The sequence below is a fragment of the Siphateles boraxobius genome, unplaced genomic scaffold (genome assembly GCF_051911475.1).
Source record: "Siphateles boraxobius isolate OS27281-9 unplaced genomic scaffold, OSU_SipBor_1 7, whole genome shotgun sequence".
Taxonomy (NCBI): Eukaryota; Metazoa; Chordata; class Actinopteri; order Cypriniformes; family Leuciscidae; genus Siphateles; species Siphateles boraxobius.
Window position 1 is genome coordinate 27,318,810 of NW_027509197.1, and position 19,578 is coordinate 27,338,387.

Consider the following 19,578-nt stretch of genomic DNA (forward strand, 5'->3'; position numbering starts at 1 on the left):
AATAAAGAACTGACTAATTCATGATCAAGGTAGTTGTTAGTTGTTGCCCTACCATTTTGATAAAAACTCACTTAACCATTTAGGTAATCACAAACAATGATAAAAAACTCTGTTACCTGGTCTCAGTCTTTTTGTCCTCCTCAGATATGAGGAACCATACGAAGTCAGCATAGTTTAGCTTGGCCTCTTTATGAACCTTTCTGTCCCTGAGCATCAGAGTATAATTAACCACAGCACTCATAAAATCTATAACAATATGATACATTACACGCACGCTTTCATAAAATTGGAGGGAAGAAAAAAAGAAAGTCTGTAAAATGAAAGATGGTACCTGGATATAGCTCCAGAGAATAGCCTCTCAATCATTCGGTGGGATATGGCTGTCAAAGAGAGCAGAAAAATCACATCACAGTATTATCCTTTATACTTAAATGGTGTAATAATTCGCTGTCAAAAGGTTGTAAATATTGTAAATTGCAACAGCGAGACACATTGATTTAATATCCTTATTTTAGCATTTTAAAGACAACGATGGCTGAAAGGAGATAAAATTATTAGAGTGCCAGACATGCCGTCATGCTAGAGGAAATTGATGTTAAAATTTCAGTGCACTTCATTCAATTTACTAAGCTCATACTGCAGCAAACAGAAACACATGCAGTCAGGTGCTGCTGGAGGGGATGGATATTTAAAGTCACCTCCAGCAATAAGCAGCCAATCGTTAAACAGCATGCCAGAAAAGTGAAATTGTCTTAAAACCGCAGCGGGTGGACAGGTACCTTGATCATTGTGTCGCGTCAGGTCTCTCTGGTCTATGTACAGGTCGTGATCTGTGTCCAGCTCCCAGAACTTACAGTAGATGACGTAAAAATGTTCATATGAGAAGAACTCTGTCAACTGGTTAATGTCTTCCTCCTCTTCCAGTAATGCCACATTCTGTTTGGAAACATTTTCACCATTACACAACGGAAAAGCTTAGTCACATAAATTATAGGTAGGCCCGCCTGATTATGATTGTTTTAGAAAAATCAAAACTAGGGGCTTCTACCAGATAGCCTTAAAATTAGGCTAAAATTAGGCTACCTAAAATAGACTGGCCATCAGCAAAACAAACAGCAAACGTCATACAGTGGCGCGAAGAGTGTCAATGTTACTTCAGGTTATTTATAACGTGTTAAAATGTCAAAGAACTACGAGGCTGATACAAGAAAGAGGACATTCCTAGTAGGGCTGGGCGGTAAATCGAGTGTGTACAGTATATCGATTTTTTTTAAATGATATGGAATGAGGCAATACCGTTTATATCGATACAGTAGTTTGATACGAGCACATCTGAAAAAAAGCGGAGTACCGCAGTGTGAGCTCCTGCAGTGAAAGAACATAGTAGAATTTGTCCTAAACATGACACAAGCTTATATTAATATTAAGCGCTTCAAAATAACTGGTAAGATATAAGATAGGATAGGATATAAGGTAAGATAGTTAACAAGTTTAAAGCAGCGTGCCCTGTCAGATGCTCTGACAGATAGGCTACTGTTGCTGACTGACAGATGCGCTGTTTAATGCGTTTGAGACGTGGTGCTTTCCTCAGTGCTTAACTTACATTTCACAGGTATATTCTCCATCTGTAAATGTTAGAAAGTCAAGCAAATATGTCCATTTCACTGTCAGGAGAGGACGAGCTTCTGCAAGTGAATCTCCGCTAAAATTCAAGCTTCCATTAATGAGCGCCGCCGCGCGCATGCGCGCCAAACAGACGAGCACAATAGAATAGTAGCGCAATAATTCTAACTAAAATATACATATTGCTAAAATATTTGTTTTTGGAGAAAATAAATGTGTCATATGTGGAATTTTAAACCCCAGAGGTATGTTTTTTATGAAAGTGAGCATTATAATGGGGTAATTAAATGCAGGCTAATATAATTAGTTTGTGCTTTTGTTTTTATTTTCATTTTTAGTTTAGCCTTTAGTCATTTTAAAAACAAAAGCATTATTTTTGTTTTTAGATTTTAATGTTACAATGTTAGAATGTAATGTGATTTTTACCACCTTTTTGCACATAATATATTGCATAGCCTACATTACATTCCTTATATTTGTTTCCATATCCTTCAATATCAACATTGTTTGGAAATCGTTGAGCAGGATGTGAAATATTTAGAAAAATTAAATAAATACAGATTTTCTTTATCCAAATAGAAAAACGTAGAAAGTACCGAGATATATATCGTATATCGCCATTTAACCAAAAAATACAGAGATATGATTTTTTTGGCCATTTCGCCCAGCCCTAATTCCTAGTGTCATGGAAAACACAGTACACCTGGGCTGAGAAAGGCGATGAGGGCATGTACTGTTTCATTTGCCGGAAATTTCCAACAAAAGCCGACCAAAATGCATAACCGGCTTGCCCGACGTGCTATCTAAAAATAGTGTAATCAAATTCCGCCCTAAACTTCTGCCTAGTCCCCCTAAAAATGTGTGATTAAGTGTAGGCTACACAAATTCTTGTTCGCTTCAGTCTTGTTATAATCAGATTCAGCGCGTTCTTCATTTTTTCTTCATTGACAGTTTTTTAGGTCATAAATGTTAAACGAATGACAAAAATAATCAGGCAGACTAATATACTTTTGTCTAATTTCACCATTTTGAAGTGAAAATATAGCCAATGTAACATTACTCATCACTCATGTATTGTAATAATTAGTTTACTGTCATTGTGAGGGGACAAGAAAAATTTATCCTAATCTATACAATAAATGTAATTTAATGGAAAAGTGTTTTTCCTTCTATTTCTTTCAGGGCCAGTAAAAATATAGAAGGGGCCAGTAAAATTCTGATCTACTGGCCCTGGGGGCCAGTGGGGATTTTTTTTTATGTTGAGCCCTGGTATGACAAATACCTGTCAAATGTTCATTACAGTCCTAGATAGACTCGCAACATATTTACCTGTAAAAAACTACTTCGCCTGAGTTCTGGACATGTTATTTTTCCAGTCCATGAGCGGTTTACATTATAAAATATCCTTTGCGCTACCTGTTGGCAGAAGAAGCACTTTGTTAAACATCAGGCTCATTAAAGTCATTCAGCAAGGGAATGCTGATCTGTCAACTGTCCAGAATTATGGTGCACCAAAACAATAACTTTGTATATGAAACATAGATTTGCACCATTAACTGAAATTTCAAATAACATGAACTGACTATATACACAAAGTGATTCAATTACTAGAAAAATACTGGAAGAATTCCTTACAGTTGTAATGTAGCGTGAGTGAAAGTCTGAAGCCTCCTTTAGAAATGCCAGACCTGTATGTGAATCAACCACATCCTTTAAAAAAAAAAAGCATAAAAATGATTCATACACCAATATAACATCTAAGTCAGCATATAATAACTGACGCTGCTTACAGAAAAAAAAGCCCAATGTTAAATCCATTTGTGTGCGAAGAGGCTCTGGATTAGATTACAGAGAAAAGGCGAATCATTCTGTCCACTTGCAGAGGATAATGTTTGGGCACAAGACGTGTGGAAATGTTAAAGGTATTAAATCTCTAAGAACAAAGGGCTGATTTTAAGGCCTCAGTTTCAGTATCTGCATATATATGGCCCACTGACTTTTCCCATCAAGTGCATTCATCAGCAGAGAAGCAAAGATTTTTCACATGCATGTTTCATAGTCAAATATTGGTATACATGCGTATTGCATAAAAGGTTATAAATTGCGACAACTTATTTTGGGGAGGGTGCGAGTCTCTTTGACCCTTCCCCATGTGAAATTAAACAATAGAAAAACACATAAATCACTGCTGTAAAGGAGCAGACGGGAACAGGCCAATCTACTCCATAGCAATACTTTTTTCATTCATCAAAACGGTCAAAGCAATTGCTAAAGCTACACAATACAAATTAAAGCACAGACGCCAGAATAGATCTCTTCCACGGTGCACGGCCAATCCCGCCAGTGAATATAAATGATATGTCCATCACTGAACTCAAAGTATGCACTTCTGCACACAATTATTTTAGAACACTTAGCGCCACATTTGGAATTTTGCAAGTACAAAAACAAGGAATGAGAGCAAATAACATGAAGCTGAGATATCGATGTTCAGTGTGTTTTGACCGGTGTTCTCAGTGGTAGGTCCAGCACTCTGTACCTGCAGGAATGGAATAAAGTCCTCTTGTTCCAAATAATTGCAGCCAGGCTTGGCCAGAAGGTGAAGAAATTTGGATGCGTCATCATGACAGGTCTGAAGGACTCTGTGGAGAGGAAACAGATGGTTTCAGGCTCCATCTCACCCTTTCAAAGAGCAATATGGTCTCCAAAACCCTTCACTTTAAATATGTGGCTTCGGATTAATGGAATCTACAAATGAGGCTCTGGAAATCACGCTCAGCCAGGTCTGATGTACAATGGAGGAATAATCATAAAACAAGGTTTGTTTCTTTTTTTTAGCTTTACAGACTCAGTGACCCCCCACCCAGATGCTCAGTCAAACCAGGTACTCTGACAATCGCTAATGATCTCATAAAAAAAAAAATATTTACATAAATGTGCTACATTAATGATATAGAAGATAATCTTCTATAATTTTCCTCCATTATATATTTTAAGGAAAATCCAAGGAATTTCATATTTCCTTTCATGGAACCCCTGCAGGATTTTCATAGATCCTCAGTTGAAAACTTGAATGAGTGTATACAAGACAGTCCCCTCCCCTTCTCCAAAAACAAAACCACAAACCTCTGCAGGGACACCTAAAATAATCTGCAGTATCATACCAAAAGTTTACACAGAGAGCTCACATCACTTCAGCTCTTGATAAATGGACATTCACGCAGTTGTGTAGCCACTGACCACTGTAGACATTAATGTGAAAGCAAAGGGCACTATGAAGAGAACTATTGTCTTACTTTCGCCACATTGCCACAAACTTGTGAACGGACACATATCCCCTCCTGTCTCCTCCGGCAGCATGGAACAATGGAGCTTTCCAATAGAGTGGGCACTCACAGGCCTGCAAAGAGACAATAGGGTCACAGAAATAGACCTCAGGGTGACAAAATAGGTCATGCACTTCAAAACGTTATATTTCTAATATATCTAATTAATTAAGTGCCAAACAAACTGTAAAGTTTTGAGATCGGAAAGTTAACTTCTGCAACACTATAATGATTCTCTTTTAAACAAGCAATTCAGCAGAATCAGAGATTTCTGCAAAGTGCTTGAACACTATGACTACATCTTTCACATATGCTGCAGGAACTATAAATTGGGCTAATTACAAAGATTATGTTTATAAATCATTCTGTTTAAATTTCTGAACCCTGCCGCTTACCTAGACGGCTTCTCCTCAGGATAAATAATTTGAAACATGACAGTGGTGATATTTCTCCACTGTCAACAGGAAAATTAAAACCTTCCAACTTGTAAACAGTTAGAAGTTAGTTACACAAATGAACAATTTGCTGAGCAGGTAAAGGCGGCACGTTACAATCCACACTTACCTTGGCGACTAGCCCCATGTCTTTAATAGTGACTCTTTCATCAGGAAATTGAGAAAATATTTGTTCTATCTTGGAAATGAGATTGTCGATGTTGATTTTGGCCTGGGGCTGCCCTCGAGGGAAGTAGAACTTTGGAATGCTTTCACTTAAAGCTGGTGTAACGGGTTCCTCTTTCTTAGCCTGCGCCTGCTGAAAAAGACAGAAATAATACCCATTAGCCACAAGACTCATCGTGGGAGAGATGTGTGGTTCCTCTGAAAATTGCACCTTAACCCTCTGGGGTCCAAAAACACGCCGGCGCGTTTTGCTGTTTTTTTTCCCACATAGCAGCAACATAGACTTAAAATACTCCGTCATTTTTGGTCATTTAAATAAAATCAATACATGATTATAAACTATAGAGGGTCTTCATTTTTTGTGTATACTCACATTAACATCAAAACCGTGTGCTTTTGTAAAATGAAGAAAATAAACAGGGTGTGCTTTCTGCCTCTGTCTCCGTTAACTTTTTCTGGAGCACGTCTCTAAACTTAAAGCTCAGCGAATACTATTCACACAAGCATGAGCAATATATCTTTATAATCATTTAAGTTTGTACTTTTAAAATATCTAATTCAAAACTAAAATAAATATTCTCTGTTTATGTAATCTATAAAAAAAGAGAGCGGTGTCAGCCGATCTCATTATCGTTCTCTCAGCTCATTATTCTGCTAATGTGACATGCCCACGGAGAGCGCGCTGTATTTAAACGCAAATGATCTTAAGCAGCACATGCAAACGTGTCAACGCCCCTCATAAACGCGATAACAACAAATGTAATCATCAGATTAATGTACTATTTCTTCTTGCGAGGCTGTGTGAGGAATAATCCTGGGACATTTACCTCAGAACATGTGCTGGTTTATTTTCATTTCGAGGAGCAACGGATCCATCCGAGAAGTACGTTTTTTTTATTATTGTTCTAATCGCGATATCATAGTGTATGTAAACAGCAAAAAGACTGTTTAAATATGAATCGCGTCTGTGTGTGTGTGAATGAATGAACGAACGAACGAACTGAACAGTTTTTAACAAACCCTATTGCTATACTGAGATGAGTGAAAATCGACTGAAATATGTTGAAATAACGTTAAAATGTCTTTGTATTAGCAACGTATTAAACTTCAAATTAATATTTATATGCCCTAATATAGGCTATCATAAAAACAACAAACGATATGCCTATGTTACAGACGAAATATGAAAGACAACATTTCGTTGACTAGTTTTAGATAGATTATTAACTGTTTACTGTAAACTACTAGACTACTATTGAATATGCTTTTGTTCACCAATTTCTGCTCAATGTTAAATATATTAGGCTATGTTTGTTTTGTCAAAAATAAAGTCATCAACTGGTATGCTATTATCGGGTTTGTTCCAATGTAGGCTTTATTCAAACTAATGAATTCTTAACTTTGAAATATGTATGATAAAATGTATACTTTAGTTTTTACAAAGAAATATTACACTTGAAATATTATTTTAATTGTTGCTGTAATTGTAACCTTTTTAATAAAATCGCAAATAATATATTTACAAGGTAGATGTAAACAAAATCTTAAAGGTTGTATCAGTGATTTCAGGCCCAAAAATAAATGTCTAATCTTTCCTAACGATCCGCTAGCTGCCCGCCCCATAAGCATGCCGTCCAAAAACCGCGTCTCTGTAGGCAGCCTAGGCTCTGAGATCTGCACACAAAAACAAATGGGTACAACCACCACTCAAAACCAAAATAAAGTGTTCCAACCAATCACTGACAGGGGCGGGTGTTGTGAGGTTTTGCGCTCGTGCACGGCTGGACGCGAAATCGGAGCAACACCCGCCCCTGTCAGTGATTGGTTGGAACACTGTTTATTTTGGTTTTGAGTGGTGGTTGTACCCATTTGTTTTTGTGTGCAGATCTCAGAATCAGACCATTATACATGAGTCACGCCCATTTCGCATATTGCCTTTCCAAACAAAAAGTGTTTTACTAAATTTAAATCAATGTATTGTTTTATGTGAATGATTTGGCAGGATGATTTTCAGATCATTTTGAAGCAAAAATCCTAGGCGAGAACATCCATTAGTCAAAAGTGTAGTAGACACATATTTAGTATGTGTTTTGTGGCCTTATTTCAGAGACTTTAAGTTTTAGTTTTTTCAATAACCATGCATAAACAATATTCTCTCAAAAATACAAACATGTACATACATCTTGCTCACATATTATGGTAGCCCTGTTTGTGCTTTATAGAGTAAGTTTACACCTATGCCATTAACATATTTATAAATAACTGAAAAAAGCACAAATGTCAAAACACCTCCAGGACCCCAGAGGGTTAATCAGCTTTTCACAGTGATGGTTTAATTTAGTCGCGTTACTTGCCAGTATGCGTAAAACATAATTCACAGAATTTTGACAGATGCACACCTCGCAAATGACTTTGAGGAGGCTTGCAATTTTTTTTAGGGATACCTGTTCCACATGATGCAGTACCCAAGACAAGAAGGATAAGAACGTGTCGTGGATAATTGTTTGAAATTTTAGCCGTGATTAATTAATGCCTTCAATTTAACTTATTTAATACATTAATATAATCAAATATACTAATATTTATGATTTTTTTTTAATTAAGAGTTTATAAAACAAGAGGAGGAACAATCGGAGATAAATGTTGGTATTTGCTTGACAAAGCCATGCCTGACTGAAACATTCAAGTAGTTCAAAAAAACCTTGAAATTTGTAGAACAGGCTGAATGACTGCATAGTTGGGTGGTAGTTTGAAAACTTCAGGTAGAGTTACATTTAAAAAAGTTGAGGGGACTTTGGACAAAGACATCATACTGTTTGTCTCAATGACAAAACGTCCTTCATGCCCAAATTTTTTGTGAACACTTGTGGTTAAATTCCTCATATTACTGATTTTCCAAAGGCTCAGCTTCCCACAGTAACTTAAAACCTCAACTATTTGAGTGTCAAGCTGCAGCTGTGAAGATCTTGACCCCCTAGAACTTCCACAGAGGGGAGAAAAACTCCATCAAAGCCCACTCTCTGGAATAAGCAACATTACACTAATACAGAAATGCTAAATTTATTCAAACACATACATGTAGACTTCAGACAACTTGACCCTTTCTGTACAGCAGTTTTATACTGAGGGATGCAAATATTTTGTACATCAAGGCAATGATTCAGGTGACAAAATTTGGTTCTTTTGAGATTTAAGCTGATGATCATAACCTTCATGCATTTATTAGGGCAGAAAGATTAAGGATCACAATATTTTAATATGTTACTCCTTCCAAATCCAAAACCTCACAGTCCACAAAGCTCTGGTGCGTTCACATTAAATTAAATTTATTTCACTAACTTGGCATGACATTAAATGTAATTAAATTATTAAATAAGCAGAACCTGGAGTGTGCTGCATACAAAAATGCATTTCATGCTATAGAAAGCGACGGTGAACACCTAATTTAGTGACCTTGGTACCCAACATATTTTAAACAATTATCTTCTTCCCTCAAGATTTAAAAAACTTATCCCGGATATATGCCGGCAATTCAGGGTTCCTACACATTTTATTTAAAAATTCTATACTTTTCCAGACTCAAACTTCCAAACCTATCTGTAGATTTTTCATACCATATTTAACAAATGGTTCATACAGCATTATTTTCAGCATTATATTTGGCATCTGTAATACTTTTTTTTAAATTTTTTTTCATTGGTTTTCACGAATTTGTTAACATGCCCTTACACGATGAGAATAACCTAAAACACTTTATAACCTGCATATATTCACCTCTGAAACATCAGTTGAAATCTGTAAATGTGGTTTGATGTGGCACAATCACCAAACAGTAAAGTACAGTCTGATTTAAATGATCATTTTCTCTTTTATCTGTTGCTGGTTTGAGTGGCGCACACACACACACACACACACACACTGTCTAACAAAATTTGATGACTTTATAATCTTAGGTGTTGTGTCGTAATCCTAACTTGTTTACTTCTTTCTTTAGTCTCTTACGATCTCATTCTAGAAACATCCACAAAGTATGTTCAGCAGTAAACCACTGTTACTAATCAGTAAAAGCAGTGATATCTTATATGCAACAAACTAAGCTTTTACTTTTAAAAACACCAACTTATAGTACCCTATATGGAAGTTTGGAAGCTTAACGCATTTAGAAAGTCTCTCTCTGATGTGGCATGCAAGGGATTCTGGTCAGTGTAACCCACTGTGAGAGATGAATGCATTTTATCTAGCCTTCTCCAGTCAGTGTCAGCCATGTCTATAAAAGGGAATGACCATCATCAACTCCTGCACAGGGCAGGCAGAGCCTCTTGCTCAATCTTAAACATTGGATGCTCTAAAACACTGGATAATTCTCTGGTCTAAGGTATTTTATATATGTAAAACATTTTTGTTTTGCAAAATGCCATTGCTATAATTACACACCTAAGGAACGCAAACATCAGATCACATCACTGATACTGACAGCCAGCAACAAGCAAAAAAAAGCTTTGATGGTTTCACACAGAACATATAAGACAACCTGCCTGTCCTTGCTGGAAGGCTTTGAGCCTCTTCTTAAAGCGAGAGGGCAGCACAAAGTCGCAGCCGCGAGCCAGCAGTGCCAACTCCTTCCTCAGGTCAGGGTCCTGTCGTAAAGAGATCTCCTTCATTCTCATACTGCTGTCAGCTAATGGAGCCAGTGTGGCAGACAGTACGCACTCTGGGGTTAGGATAATCTTGCTCAGTGACTGTCCCACCACAGGACACTCCTCTGCCTGTCTTTATCAAAGCACCAGCTCTCTTAATGGTGAGCGGCAGCTGCTCTCCTCAGCCGTGCAGTAGCCTGAATCACAGCCCTGCCTGTTGCTCCACACATCCAATAGTGGTCGGTAGAGGTCACAGTCCTATCCTGAAAAGTCACTGTGGGTAGATAGGACGAGGGTGTTTGTGGGGGGGGGGGGGGGGGGGGGGTCTGCCCTTTTCAGTGTGCATTCCACAGCTCTCATAGAGGTTAAGTAAAGACACAAACCGGTTTCTGAACCCTGTGATTGCAGGAGATCCAGCAGCTATCAAGAACAATACTGATAACTGCAGAAGGATGCATCATTTTGATAGATCAGCATACTTCAAATCTATTGAAAGCAATCAAAAGATGTACAAAAATAAAAATTCTGTCATAATTAACCCTCATTTTGTTTCAAAGTGGTGTTGCTTCTTTTTTGTGTTTACCGCAGAAAGTCTGGAACCACAATATTTGGGTGAACCATCCCAGCCTTAAATCAAACGCATGATCCAAAAGACATGACATTAGCTAAACATGTTTTTTTTTAAAAGGGCCTAGATTCTTATTTTGCACATCTTATGGATGTTAGTGGTACTGCATTGTAATTTAGCAGGGTTTTTATAAATGGATTTAAATGGAAAGAGGTCACGCAAAAAAAACTTTGCCCCGGTAAGCTAATTTAATTCAATGCATTGCATGTTTGGTGCTTTTATATGATTAGAGCTGAATGCACTTTGCCACTAAAACGTGCAACATCAACCAATCATCTGTGTGGGGTGGCTAAGACAGTGTAGGTAACCTTAAATAGGCCTATTTCTGAAGCAATTTTTCATAAAATTAGTTTTACTTCAGCTATGTGCTTCAGGATGGGATGCTGAACTTTGTTTAATTTGCGGAAGTTTGCGAGTCGGCTTCCTGGAGGATGCTCAGCTACTTCTCTGGGGCTGCTGCAGTAGCGCGGTCATATCTGGGTACCGCGGGAGTCGTTAAAAACGAGTAAAATTTACATTTGTGGATTCAACAACAGATGCACTTTGTCCAGTTTCATCTGGAATGCGAAAAAATTTCTTGTGATTGGATAGCTATCCGATCAGAAAAAAAACACATGAAGTGCAGGTATACATGAACGGTGTTACCATGATGCATCACATTCATTTTGATGTGTGTGGAATGTTTAATAAGGACTCTACACTGAATATCTAAGCTAATGGTCGCACTGGTTTGTCAGAGCTGCGCGCTTTGACTTGCGCAGTTTAATTCTAACTCTTTAATAGTATGTATAACTCCCACCTTAATATAACAAGCTGTGTTACTATGAGGAATGATTATAATTTCCCTAAATTCAACACAAGAGATTTTCTTCACACACAGTTTGAGTTGCAGTCGGACACATTTTCCCACCCCTTTTGATTGACAGGATATAATCGGCCCCGATAATCGTCTGTTTTTAAACAATTGGCCGATGGCTGATAGTGAAAATAATTTAAAAAGGGTGATTAGGAACAGCATATAGCTTTACAAATATATCATTCCTGTGTAAAATAAATAAAAAAGAAACAAAACAGTCTTTATCCACAGAAAGTAATCAAATGTAGAAACACTGCATAGTCTTCACTGTATAAATTAAATTCATTAATCCTAGTAAATCTACTAAAGAGAAATTAGTGATGTTCTCTTTTTCTTTTCTTGTTTGATTAACATTGACACAGACAGTATGAATATTAGGCTGCTGTCACTTTAAAACCGATTGCATGGATCAAATACTGATACACATGCAACTATTTCCCAACTGTTTAAGTTCACTTCAGATATTACCAACGATGTTTAATTCTCACACAACTAGGGATTTTGACATATCTCTGTGTGTTTCACCCCGCAAACCCGAAGCTCAGTTTACTTTGGTTGTCCATGTTCCACAGAAAGCCGCTTGAAGAACAGTTACACTTTTGCGACTTAATGCCGTTTTAATAACTCTTTTTATTAATGATCACGTCCTACAGTTAGGCAAAATAGACTAAATCTAGCTGATTTGGATGTTACGTTTGGGCTTTTTTTAGGGAGGAAAGAACGTAACCCGCTGTGAAGGAAAGAAAGCACAACACTAGTTTATTGCTATCACTGTTGTAGGGTTGCTGTCGTTGCAATGTCTCAAGATTGGCTCTTCTGATTTCATATACAAATAGTTGAATAACTAAAAAAAATTTACACAACTATTACTGTCCATGTCTTGTTTATTTTGCTTTCCAAGGCTACAGCTTCCAGCCATTCTGTGGCTTATTATAGATGACAAGTCTTAGTTAGTAGCACAGCGTGGAAGTATTGAATTCAAAGAATGATGGCTGAAGCAGTTGAGCACTATTAAAAGACCCAACATGCTCTCTTTGGGCAACCCCAAGAAACAAATGTATCTTTAGTCCTTTAACAAACATCCGTTCCCAGACTGACTGTAATTACATCAATTCCTTCAAACTGTGTTGATCCAAAGAAACTAAGTCTCTGCGGCTGGGCGTTGTGCCTCTGAAAATCATTTTCTTATGCACATATAGTACTGGAACTAATTGGATTAATAAAAGGAGACTTTAGTGACAACTGATCTGCCATAAAAGTGAGTGAATATGCACCGAAGGCCTGGAGCCAGAGAATCTAACAAACAAAGTGGTGCAAAAATAAAGCCCTGCCTAGCTTAAATGAGTATTTTTAGATGTCAGATCATCGAGTCCGCATTCTTCCACTCTTTCCAGTATAAACAGTTCCTGTTGTCGTCCAATGGTAGGATACTGCACACATTTGATAAGCTTAATTTTCTCACTTCTTTTATTGTACTTTTCTCATCAGTCTATTAAAGAAATATGGAAAACAACAAAGGGGAAAGGGCCAAAGTAAACTCACTGGTAAATTTATCAATATTTTTGTTTGTCAAGGTCTATTGGAAAGTTTTCTCCTAACAGCACTTTCCCCCCCATTTGGCTCTGTGTTTATGCTATACGTAAAACAACTCTCCACTGTCAGAGTAAGCTGGTACAAACAGAACGAGAAAAATATCTGCCTGAACAAGAGGTGGCAGCTGTCCGTGTAGATAGTGCCAATTTCCAAACAAAGCTCTGTGTCCAGTCAGTAGAGCCAAGTGGTTGAAGACAGGATGACCAGCAAGGCAAAAGTGGGGAGCACTAACAAACATGCTATGATTCAAATGCTGGAGGGGAGAAAAATAAAAACACTATGTAATAACAGTTCAGATAAGAGTTATAAACTGCTAACAAAACAGTAAAACTAAACTTCCAAATAAAAGTCACAAGACTAGGGAAGCACCGATATGAACATGTTGACCGATACAAATAACTGATAATTCTTTGTATTCAAAAGCCAATAACCAACATGTTGGCCAATAAATCTAAATCCATTTTTTTTATATAATCTTTGAGAGCCTGATTACAAAAAAAGTCTCATTATTAAAAGCCACGTCCCAAGCACACAATTATGATGTTCTTATTATAATTTTATGTAGCCTATATGATGGACTGAAATGTTGCACTTAACTCGATTTTCCTTTTTTGTGTGATTCCCAATCATATTTCAAGCAATTCAAAACCATCATGTTGAACAGTATGGATCTGAAGTGTCTCAACTGAAGGAAATAAATCATTATATATAATAGGGGTGTGAACCTACACTGGTCTCACGGTTCGGTTCGATTACGATTATCATGTCATCGATTCAGTTCAATTCGATATCAAGATGCATAACGTTGCACTGCATCCTCAATTTTACTTCAAAAGTGATGTGTGTGTGTGCGTGTTCGCCTGTTCGGGAAGTCGCAGTGACAGAAACAGTCAGTGACATTCCAGTTTAAGTTTCAAGGGAGTAAAGCCTGTTTATGCCATTAAGAAAATGAAATTGTCAAATCAATTTTGTTTTAAAGAAATGTTCATTTAAAAGCAGCGCTCATTCATCAGTGTATAATGTTACCCTAGAGATGCGCGCATCAACCGTCGCCGAGTCCGCTGTTGAATGTGACGATCATCCATTTATAATCATGCGTAACACAGAATAATTGTAATTAGACCATCGGATGCGGATACTTAAATCAGAGAAAATTATTGGGGCCGGTGGATGATTTGTTTTTGGCTGCAGATTCGAGTGACGTTGGAGCTCATCCGCTTACTCTAAAGCAGTCAGACTTTGCCAGGCGTTAACAGCTCGGGGTGAAAACGGCTAACGTGGTTTAAGAAGTTAGTGGTATTACCTCCTGCATATTCTATTTGTGCATGACATGGAGCCATCCATAAAAATATTTTGGTTTGCAGAAACAGCAAAAAAATAAATTATGTAGGTATGAATTGAAACAATTTTGCATATTGTGACGTCACTGACTGGGTCTTCAAACCGTGCATCCACCGCAAGGTGTCAATTAGGGCTGAAACGATTCCTCGAGTTTAGAGCTCGACCGATATATCGGCGGGCCGATATTATCGGCCGATTTTAGGCATTTTCCTAACTATCGGTATCGGCATTTATAATGGCCGATAAATGAATATTTTAAAAAATGCGGTACGGTGATTCATGTAAGGGTGGCGCTGCCAATAAAGCACCTAAAAGCTGTCACAAGAACTGGCAAAAATAATGATTATGAATACAAAAAATATAGCAAGGAGACATTTTAATTGTTTATTAATAAACAAGTGTTTTCAGTCAGTGTCAGCCAAAGATGAAGTTGACGATGCTGACTCGCGATCTTCAGTGAGCGCGCGCCAGAGAGAAATGCACATTTCATACGATTACATGAGTCTGTCTTTCGTTTTGAATTGTTCTGTTTAAAAGTAGACATTTCAATATAGATATATTTCAATTCTCAGGTCTATACGCTGAGTTTCGGTTCATGAGACGAGCTCCAGTTCACCCGCAGGCGCCTCCGTGTCGAGATTATCTATCGTCTGCTAAATTTACTTCTTATAAATTAAATCCAGGCAAATGGCTGATGAAACATTGATTAAAATTAAGATACAATTAATACAAAACGAAATTCACTTTGAAACGAAAGGTTTTGTGCTTTCTGTTTGATGTCTATGTGAAAGTTTCAAAGCATTAGTGCCGCTTTCAGAGCGCTCACGTCCGTAGTGCTGAACTGTCGCGTCTGTAACATTGTTTTTTCCTCATAAATGCAAACACGAAAAATAAAATAAAATAAAATAAAATGAATATTTTATGTAGCCAGTGGAGACTGAGAGCCAACCCTTCTTCATCCGGTGGGTAGTAGCCTACTTGTGATTTGCGCAGTGTAATTCACAGAATTGATTTCTCTGCTACAAGCCTCTGTCACGTATTGTGTGAGCTTGTGACTATTGCAAGCGCGCAGCTGAGAAGTCCTGATTATATTGTCTGCTATATTTAGGCCTTCTTCTTATTTATTAAGGCAATTGGTTGATGAAACATTGATTAAAATGCGTGGCGCGAGCGATCTCCGACAGTAAACTGATTCTGCTTTGTCTAGGGTAAACAGCTGTTGCGACGCGAGTAACGGCCGCGTCCGGTGTAGACACAGTGTTAAAGCTCATTCTGCCTGATAACGCTACATCAAGCAATATTCCAAAAATGTATATAATTATAACACTTTATATAGGGCCATTTTGCATTAAGAGTAGCCTAGTTTCACGTTTAGTACATTTTGCTTACTAATTATTTAAAATAGTATAAAAGTACTGTACATATGTAATTAAAAACGTTTTAATTATGATATTATTCATTTTACTTTAGTAAAAAGATCTGAGTTCTTCCTCCACTGGTAGAGATTAGAGGAATTAAGAGTAAAAATAGAAGATAATAAGGTTTTGTCATTGACACTTTTTATATATTTATTGATACAAGTTATGACTAAATTAAAAGACAAAGTCGTCGTTAGTGAAGATTATGCAACAGTATTTAGAATATAATATAATATAACATGCAATGCAAACTAGTTTGGTTACAGCTCAGCTGTATAATTCTCATTCTATCATTCCCCCTGCCTCCATTACATATCTGTGTCACACAAGTGTTTGATTACCACATTTGAGTGATCATTGCAAAACGTGTTTATAAAATATATTTATTCTGTTTATAGCTACTGTGTAAAGTACCCATCAAAAGTTTGTACACACCAATAGGAAAGTGTCAAAACTTTTGACTGGTATACTGTACTATAATACACATAAATAATATTGCTACTGTATTATAATATACACATAAATAATATCGGCCGATATATCGGTATCAGGCTTTTTTTACTCCCTAATATCGGTATCGGCCCCCAAAAATCCATATCGGTCGGGCTCTACTCGAGTTACTCGATTACAAAAATTCCTCGAGGCAAAAACTCTGCCTCGAAGCCTCGTTAAATTCCTATGACGCGCACTATAGGCGCTGCGCAGGGATTCGATTGTTTCACACGGACCGTTAATTCACACGGACCTGTTCAGGAAGCAGTTGGCGCGGTGGCGGAGAATAAACATGTAAATAAACGGCAGAAATTGTCTAAAGTGTGGGATCATTACACACTTAATTCACTTAATACACTTAACTCGCTGAAACAAGGTAACGTAGTCTAAGCCTATTGATGTTCGCTGATTTTAATCCCATACTGTATTTGTAGCGATGTCGTCGTGATGTGGTTTGACTAGATATGATTTTTAGCTTTGATGACATTTTTAAGTAGTAAACGTAACTATCACGTTCAATTGCAAGAGAGTATAGCCTAAAAAAGGAACCCCTTCTCACACACACACACACACACACACACACACACACACACACACTGCAGCAATACATCACATATGCTTAAACTTTTATGTAGCCACGCAACAATAATTTCAGCATGCTTTCACTGTACACACCGTAACGTGATGGAGGAACAAATATTGTATTGCAGTCTTTGCGAGACCTTGTTTGTATTTCACGTCTGCCAAAGACAGACAACAACAAAAAATTAAAGTCCCCAGCCTGTTGGTTTTTAATAAAGATTCGGAGTACTCATTTTTCAGTTAAAACGCACGGAACAAAAAGTGCGTCAGCTTTTACTGCGTGTTCAACAACAAGTCACGTTACAGCTCTTCTTCAGAGTTAAACTACCAGAATACACAAATATGCTTAGAGTGGTTATATTATAACATCTTAAAGGAAAATTCACATATGAGATAGCTTTATAACTTGCATACTATATAACTTATAGTATATAACTTATAACAGCTTTAACTGAAATAGACACAAGTTTAATATAACTATTCTGTTAATAAAACACACACACACACAAAAAATCCGATTACTTGATTAATCGATCGATTAAGTGCTAGATTAATCGATTACAAAAAGAATCGATAGCTGCAGCCCTAGTGTCAATGCAACCTACAAATCAGAGACCGGTTACGTTTTAGGGCTGTCACTTTTGTGAAAAAATCCTGTTCGATTTTTGAGACATAAGTGTTCATTGAATCGATTGTAAAATCGATTTTCCATGTCTAAAGACGTTTCCATTTTCGCCAAATATAGGCAAATCCACGGACAACTAACAGGCATTAGGACGAACGTAAAGAGGGCGCATGAGACGCGCACAAGTCAGCAATATTTCTGATGATTTATTGGCGTGACGTTTCGTGCACAATGACAAACAGGAGTGCAACATTCAGGGATTGAAATTAACACCCTTCAACCGCCAAATAGGGGTAAAAATTAACTTGGCAGGTAACGCTGTCAAATCACGAGCCAATTTGGCATGTTTCTATGTTTACTCACTTTGCTGGGGAAGTTCGTGTAGCCAAATCTACGCAGATTTTTCGCAAATACGCAGCTTGTGAGTCCTCATGATATATTAAATAGTGGTCGACCTATATATCGCCACGGCCGATATATTTGGCTATTTTAAAATATCGGCATTGGCCGATAAGTTTTTCTGATTGGCCGATGTGTTGGAAGCGGGACTTTTATTTTGACGGGCGGCGCTGAGATCACCAGCACCAGAAGAGAACGGCAGCGCCTGATCACACAGCGCTCACTCACATTCTCCGTCTTCATTCGTTTACGATCTCTGTCAGTCAGATCTAATACTTTGTTAGACAGAACTGGTGGCTACAGAACTGGTCAAAGAAAGTAAATGAAATGCGAAAAAGTAATACGTTTGCTGTTATATTATTTGTAACCGAAAAGGCAAACAATCAGCCTAAAATACTTTCTCATTTACCGTCAACATTCAGCAAATGCACATCTACATAATTTAAACAAATCTCTGAATATCTAATAAACATTTAATTTCACAAACCTTGCAGATTTAATCAAATCCAGCTGTGATATCTTGTGAAGTGTGCATTTGTAGCCTGCATAAACGTGTTCCTGCGAGTGACGGTCGGTCCGTGCGAAGTGAGTGAATGCGAACAGAAGATCAGCTTCACAGGCGACTCTATCGAAACACTTTAAATCCTTAATTTTAAAATATGCTGTGCTATATCCAGTGGCCCACTGTGTCATATTCATGTCGTTTTCACTGTGTGCTGTATGTAAAATTAGCGTTACCTTGTCAAAAGTCAAAGTAAAAAAGTCTTTATTTGAAAAAATATGATTATCAGTGATTACTGATTATTACAGAGTGCCCTGTTACAGTGTTTACTTCCTTGTTATTCACATATTAATATATTTTTAAACAATTACTTTATTTGTGAAAAATTCTGTAATAGGATTGCAGATTCAAGAAGTTGCAATCTAAAGTATAGGGCCTAAGCATGTTTATTTTAAAGATTTTTAAATATGTATTAAATTTATCAAATGTATTAAATATTGAGTTATATAAATATAAAGTGTATGTGTGTGTGTGTGTATGTATATATATATATAATATATGTGTGTGTGTGTATATATATATATATGTGTATATGTATGTCTGTATGTCTGTATGTCTGTATGTCTGTATGTATGTATGTATGTATGTATGTATGTATATATAAATATCGGCTTTATATCGCCCATCCTGCTCTCTAAGATATCGGCATCGGCAATCAAAAAACCCATATCGGTCGACCACTAATATTAAATACAGCATATTGCGCAGAATCTGCTCATTTCTGGCTTACTTGAACACACGTCACTAAGCAACAAATAACGGCGAGCATGTTCACTTGCACTGAAGTAATAGCGAATATTAAAAAGCATTTGGTTAACAGAAAAGACATTGTTATTTTCCAACATCCTACATGTTCTGTGTACTGTATTGATCTGT

The 19,578-nt window shown here is 37.2% G+C and overlaps 1 protein-coding gene across 8 annotated transcripts in view; it reads right to left on the bottom strand.

The window, feature by feature from the left end:
• Positions 1 to 19,578, bottom strand: part of ppp2r3b (protein phosphatase 2, regulatory subunit B'', beta) — a 38,402-nt gene that overhangs the window by 2,052 nt on the left and 16,772 nt on the right. For 2 of the 8 annotated variants that reach the window (XM_077216065.1, XM_077216067.1), the window contains exons 3-10: positions 5,514 to 5,702; positions 4,920 to 5,023; positions 4,163 to 4,265; positions 3,259 to 3,333; positions 2,953 to 3,039; positions 780 to 936; positions 332 to 380; positions 117 to 206 (exon numbers count right to left, since the gene is read on the bottom strand). In XM_077216065.1, coding sequence (XP_077072180.1) covers positions 117 to 206; positions 332 to 380; positions 780 to 936; positions 2,953 to 3,039; positions 3,259 to 3,333; positions 4,163 to 4,265; positions 4,920 to 5,023; positions 5,514 to 5,702 — 854 coding nt within the window. Of the gene's footprint in view, positions 1 to 116; positions 207 to 331; positions 381 to 779; positions 937 to 2,952; positions 3,040 to 3,258; positions 3,334 to 4,162; positions 4,266 to 4,919; positions 5,024 to 5,513; positions 5,703 to 10,100; positions 10,472 to 10,589; positions 10,695 to 19,578 lie in introns of those variants that run through there. The other 6 variants (XM_077216071.1, XM_077216068.1, XM_077216069.1 and 3 more) reach the window with 6 other exon arrangements.